Source organism: Cupressus sempervirens, chromosome 6, assembly GCF_028749045.1.
Source record: "Cupressus sempervirens isolate cs-2001-9-10 chromosome 6, ASM2874904v1, whole genome shotgun sequence".
NCBI classification, from domain to species: domain Eukaryota; kingdom Viridiplantae; phylum Streptophyta; class Pinopsida; order Cupressales; family Cupressaceae; genus Cupressus; species Cupressus sempervirens.
The window spans coordinates 223,558,770-223,565,596 of record NC_143123.1 but is presented as its reverse complement, the minus strand read 5'-3'; the positions used below and the strand labels follow the sequence as shown (position 1 = coordinate 223,565,596).

Genomic DNA, 6,827 nt, shown 5'->3' with positions numbered 1-6,827 from the left:
CCTAACTATGTGTATGAATTTCACTTGTCGAATTGCCCGTAATTAAGGCGCAGAGACAATGAGAAGGTCTCCGGTTCGAGTCTCGTCAGGGTCGGGATGGGAAAGGCTCGCATTAATTTTGGGAGTTGTGAGTTTGAGCGCGGCACAGAGCAGCACAAACTCGTCTTCAACAATTCTGCTGAACTGCGGGGCGCGGGAGAGCAAGAATGACGCAGGCGGACGGCAATGGAACGGAGACGAGGAGTCCGCATTTGCACCGGCGACAGTGGCTAATCTAGTGTCAGCAGTGGCCTCATGGCAGGATCCGGCGCTTCCATCGCCCGTGCCCTACATGGACGCCCGCATTTTCACGGCTCCGGCAACCTACTCTTTCGCCGTTTCCCCTGGTGGCTACTTTCTCAGGCTCCATTTTTACCCCGCCGATTATGGCCAGTCCTACAAGCGCTCCGAAGCGCTCTTCACCGTCGTCTCCGATCGCTACACCCTGCTACACAACTTCAGCACTTCGCAGACGGCGGATGCCCTAACGCAGGCATATCTCGTCCGCGAATTCGCCATCAATGTATCCAGCGATCGCCTGAACGTGACCTTCTCGCCGGACAATAAATCAGGTTACGCATTTGTAAATGGAATTGAAGTCGCCCCCGTGCCCGATATGATTTGGAAACCGCATCTGGTCGGAACAACAGCAGAATACACGATCGGTGCTTCCACGATTCTGCAAACAATGAACAGGCTTAACGTGGGAGGGCAGTACATTCCACCTACCCAAGACTCCGGCCTCAGTCGCACCTGGTTTGACGATTCGCCGTATATCTATGGGGCGGCAATTGGTATAACCAACGACAATGGCTCCCATAACCTGAATTATGCTTCGACCCCGCAATACCTAGCTCCAGTTAACGTTTACACGACCTTCAGATCCATGACACCTGATCCGAAAGTTAATGTTCTCTTCAATTTGACATGGATGTTTTATATCGACCCAAATTTCACCTACCTGGTGCGGCTGCATTTCTGCGAATGGATCTACACCCTGCCGAACCAGAGGGTTTTCAATATTTACCTCAATAATCAGACGGCTCAGACTAACTTTGATGTAATTGCAGTAGGGGGTAGTGGCAGCTTGGGAACTGCTGTACACAGTGATTATGTTATTTATGTGCCGGCGGAGAAAGGAGACTCTACTCTATTTGTAGCGTTGCATCCAGATACTACTGCAAACCCTCGGCCGCAATTTTACGACTCCATTTTGAATGGACTGGAGTTGTTCAAGCTCAATGATAGCGCAGGGAATCTCGCAGGCCCAAATCCGGTGGCAAATTTTCAAGATGATTATAATCAGGTATGTTGTTTTTTTCTTTTTTTCCCGGTCACGGTCCTCCTTTTAAATGTTTAATCTTTGGCTTTTGGGTGTCTTGTCAGGAGTGATTTACAATTATATACGTTTAATCTTTGGCTTTTGGGGAGTCTTATCATGAGTGTTTTACAATCATATACATTATAATTTGCTGGGATCAGGGATTTGGTAATCGAAAATCAAAACGATTATGTGATTATAAGACAAGTCCATTTCTTTGTGATTATAAGACAAGTTCATTTTTTTGGGTAGGTTATTTACCTCATGAGGAACTTTTCTTTTCTAGGAAGGATACTAGTGTTCTCAGAGGACACTAGTATCCACTCCATAGGTGTCTCATAGGTATCTGAGAAGTGCATTGATCTTTTGGAATCATATGTACTATACGTGTTTCAAAGTCTATAATTTGTATTGTTGATATGTTTTTGTGTTTTAGTCCTAACCTGACAACGTAGTCCTAGTTATCGCATGACCAAAGAAATGACCATTTTAACACATTCTCCAATAAAGGTAACACTTCCCACAAGATGGGAAACTTAAAAGGGAACTCCAAAATCAGCTTAAGGACATGACTAACAAGTTAACATTTCGAACACACCTTGTTGGTCTTTCAACCAAGGGAGGATCCAAAATCACACCACCTTGTGGGTAGTTCTCATGAACATTCAACCCCAAACTTGGGAGACAAACCATGCAAGATCCAAAGCTAATTTGAACGATTTTTTTTTTTTTTTGATGGAGGTCATCCACAAACAAGTTTTAGGTATCCAATATGGGCCCATGCATGCTTGAAACCTCTTCGGCTAAGAGCCAAAGGCTAAGGAGCAATCACGTTGCCAAATTCGCTTGGGGCACGATCTCGGCCTCATCCCTTATGATGTCTTTGAGCCTTTCACTCAGCAAGACTTGATCCTTGGTGGGCTCTTTGTGAGCCATTCAACTTCACCAATAGACCAAGGGCCCATTGATAATTTGAACATTTTTAACACTTAGCCCAAATGCAAATGTTTACTAATTTCATTTTACTAGCATCTCCAAAAAGATGAATGCCATAACAAATAGTCGTAACATTGAGCATTAATGTTGGGGAACATACATATAAAGATAGATTGTCATCACTAATGTTTGGGAAACATACATGTCAAGATAGATTCATCCTCGTTAATATTTGAGAAACATACATATGAAGATGATTCATCCTCACTTATGTGGTAGGTTTATATTTCATCTAATAGGAAGTTTCATAGATAAATAAATTACAGTTACAAAAGAAGATTTGAACTCTTCAATTTTATATTTTCATCAATTTACAAAAATGATAAACTAAAGGCAAGTGATAGAGAACCTCCACTTGCACGTTGTTCGTAACTTTGCTTAAAGAAACTTCCAAGAACTACAATCTCCAATGGTGGTTCCCATGCCACCCAACTACATGGTACTCTAAGATCTGGCCCATTGTGCTAGGAGATAGTCATTGGGCACAAGCATATTGCATGTGCACAACACCAAGAGCATGCCTCACAAACATATCAATCAATACAAACATCCAATACATCTTACATATTTCATTAAATAGAATGAATCGCATATCATACACGCTAACAAGCATGATCAATGTCCATGCAGTCAATTCATAGTTGAAGCCAATCCAATTCAAAGCAAATCCATCATTTTTCATTTTCAAGAAGAGCAGGTTTTGGGAGAGCAAAATTGCTCCAAATGAAAATAATCATATGAAGGGTCAATTTTTTTTTAATATCTTTTTCCTATTTTCATTTCCAAATTGAATATTTTCTTTATTCTTTATTTTTACAATATACATATGCCAATTAAATTAAATACCTAATTCATTTTCCTTTTCAGACTTTTAAAGCCAAAGAAATTTAATCATTATTCAGGAAACTACAAATTTGTCTAATTAAATATATATTTTAATTCAAATGAAATAGTATTTTCCCCCTCTTCTTAGCTTTCTCAATTTCTCAATTTCTCAATTTGTAACACAGTAGACTATTCCCTCACAAAATTTAACCTTTAAAATACAATCACGTGAAATTAAGAAAATAAACAATCATAATTTTCATTAGCTCACATTTCCTAATTTTTGACGACGTAGAGTCCAAAGTCATGCCATCATGGAGTTAGATTTGAAATCGTAACAGAATCGAGGGCTCATCTCTCACTCAAGTGCAATAATCACTACCTTACTAATCCAACGTGACATTTCCAATTAACCATAGTTTGCTGGTTCACTGGCAACTGGATTTTGGTGGCAATTAAAGGGATTATAATAGTGTCGTTGGTTGGAGACTGCTGCTTCCCATAAATGTGACACTGCTTCTTGCCATTTAATCCTCAAAAGTCCTGCATTTTAAGCCTGATGTATGTCTCCAAGCAAAATCCCCTTTTATACTTTCAATTTTTTCAATTACTGTGGCTGACCTCCTTATTGCCATGAAGATTTACCTCACGCCTTCTTTAGGCATTTTCAAGAGTTTATGCTGGGCATATTTTATTCTTTTATTGAGTTTCCATTGCCCAATTATGACACACTCGTAGGCCTTTCACTGCTTAAATGATTAAGCCCTTAGACGAATCTCCTTAAATTGGAGTAAATATAATATTTAAGTTCGTTTCTATTTCACACCACACAATGATGTAATCTAGAGCTCTACGTTGATCAAAAGCATGCCTTCTGTGGATGGAATTTTCTTGTACAACCCAGATCATTTTTACCCTTTTTGGCGGTGAAGCCACTTGCTTCTCGATGATTGTTTCTTGGTTTTTATAATCCCTTAACTGGGGAGACGTTTCTGTTTCAATTATACGGGGGAATTGATATCTCAACCTCTGCTTAATTGTGTCTATATCTTCCAGGCCACAAATTGCAGGTGCTTGCCAAAATACTACGCTACTATACAGTTATATAGTTCCTGGAAGAATTGCTTTACTTTAAAGACATATTATTTTTATTATAATTAAAATTAGAACTGTATAACTGTGAAATTATAGTAAAATTAAATAAATGGGCAAGCAGGAAATGAGTCTCAATAATAGTTAAATCTTAATTATGATTATACTGCTAATTCTATGAAATGTGTACTTATTTGTCTGTTGTATACAGGGACTCTCTTTGTTGTCATTAGAAGAAGGAAATAAGTCAGTCCACAATTATAAAGAAAAATTTAACTTTTAATATTCATCTGTATCTGTTCACGATTTGGTAGTCTCTAGTGTTTGTGGGAGAACTTCATATTGTTAGCCCATTTTAGTTTCTTATTCTAATGACGAGGAAGAGTATCATAAATAGGCTGTATGTACTTGGTTGCCATCAGAATAACATTTTGGAACAGAACAACTAATCAAGACAAGACACGAACTCTTGAAATATATCAGTAACTTAGATAATTTGTAAATTTTTACTATGTAAGGGCCCATTTACCGGAAAAGCATTGTCAAAATATCAAAATTTATTAGTTTATTATATTGATTAAGTTCGTTTTGGTTAAAATATATGCAAGGATATATTGTACTCTGATATCATATGGATTCTTCAGTCCCTACTGAAATGAAGTAGTTGAAAAACCCAACTCTACTTATTAAGTGTTTGAATGTTTTCAGCTAGTTAACGGTAAAAATGCTCAAGGAAACATGGCAATTAACAACTCTCTTGACAGGGACCTGATACAGTAGTGAATACTCCCTCAAATTCTCACAACAGCAGCGGCAAGGGTCCAGTGATTGGGGCTGTGGTTGGAGGGGTTGCTGGGTTGGGTTTCATTATTGCTCTATTTTGTTTTGTTTGTCGGCGTCGTGGCAGTTCATCAGGTAGTGACAAGCCCTCTGGATGGTTGCCGCTAGCATTTAATGGAGGCAACTCACATACCATGGGAAGCAAATTTTCCGTAGCATCTGGAAAGAGTGGCACTGGTAGCTATGTCTCATCTGCACCTTCAAGTTTTTGCAGGCATTTCACCTTTGCAGAGATTCAGGAGGCTACTAAGAACTTCGATGAATCTAGGATTCTTGGTGTGGGAGGTTTTGGCAAAGTTTACGAAGGTGAGATTGACGGTGGTACCAAAGTTGCAGTTAAGCGAGGCAACCCATTAGCAGAACAGGGCATCCATGAATTTCAAACAGAAATAGAAATGCTTTCTAAACTCAGGCATCGGCATTTGGTTTCTCTCATTGGTTATTGTGAAGAAAACTGTGAGATGATTTTGGTTTATGATTACATGGCAAAGGGGCCACTGAGAGGACACATATATGGGAAGAGCAATTTGAATCCTTTGTCCTGGAAACAGAGATTAGAGATCTGTATTGGAGCTGCTCGAGGTCTTCATTATCTTCATACAGGGGCTGCTCAGACAATTATACATCGGGATGTAAAGACTACAAACATACTTCTTGATGAAAATCTAGTTGCAAAAGTCTCAGATTTTGGATTATCAAAAACTGGACCAACTCTTGACCATACTCATGTTAGCACTGTAGTCAAAGGCAGCTTTGGATACCTGGACCCAGAATACTATCGCAGGCAGCAGCTCACGGAGAAATCAGATGTTTATTCATTTGGTGTTGTGCTGTTTGAGGTATTGTGTGCACGACCTGCCATTAATCCTTCACTTCCACGAGAAGAGGTAAGCATTGCTGAATGGGCTTTGCATTATCAGAGAAAGGGAATGCTGGAGGAGATCATCGATCCTTATCTGAAAGGTAAAATTGATTCTGAGTCTCTTAAGAAGTATAGAGAAGCTGCTGAGAAATGCCTTGCTGAGCAAGGTGTTGATAGGCCAGCTATGGGAGATGTTCTTTGGAATTTAGAATTTGCTTTGCAGCTGCAACAGACTGCAATGGAGAATAAAGAGGTCAATGGCACTACAGCTGACCTTATTCAAATGTCTCCTGATAACAAACATGTAAACAACTTGGCCGCTCATGGTGTTGTAGATAACAGCACTTCATCGAGCACAGGGCGTCATAGTTTGGCTAGTATTGATCTGGATGATGTAACTCCAAGTGCCGTCTTTTCACAGCTGGTAAATCCACAAGGGAGGTAATCAAATTGGCAATATGAATATCACGTTTTTGTATCTTGTAATTACTGCAGCTAAAATTTCCACAGATTGCAGTGATAGTCTGGTAATTGAACTTTTTAGGTTGTCGATTTTATTCTATTGCCTGTTAGTGCATAATGATGTCATTCAATTCATTCATATCATATTTTTACTATATTCTGGCTCCGTCCTGGACATTTATGTTGTGGTATGGGCATCTTTTAGTTCTTCGAAGATGTGAAATTTGCCAGTGTGAGGAAAGCATTTGTCTGCTGGTAAGGAAGCATAGCTTTTCTCGAAGTACGGGGCTCAATTTGATCCAAAAATTGGTAGTATATGCACCACTAGAGGCAGCTCTGGTCTTAGAATCCTGTGCCTCCGAATATTCTTCTCTGTATAGTGTATTGCCC

At 39.5% G+C, this 6,827-nt stretch overlaps 1 protein-coding gene across 1 annotated transcript in view; it reads left to right on the top strand.

Moving 5' to 3' along the window:
- LOC149552081 (receptor-like protein kinase FERONIA) overlaps nucleotides 1–6,591 on the top strand; it is a 6,619-nt gene extending 28 nt beyond the window's left edge. The window contains exons 1-2 of the mRNA XM_089787552.1: nucleotides 1–1,345; nucleotides 5,038–6,591. The exon at nucleotides 1–1,345 is cut by the window's left edge and continues 28 nt beyond it. Coding sequence (XP_089643678.1) covers nucleotides 59–1,345; nucleotides 5,038–6,420 — 2,670 coding nt within the window. The 5' untranslated portion in view covers nucleotides 1–58 and the 3' untranslated portion in view covers nucleotides 6,421–6,591. The remainder of the gene's footprint in view (nucleotides 1,346–5,037) is intronic.
- The last annotated feature ends 236 nt before the right edge of the window (nucleotides 6,592–6,827 follow it).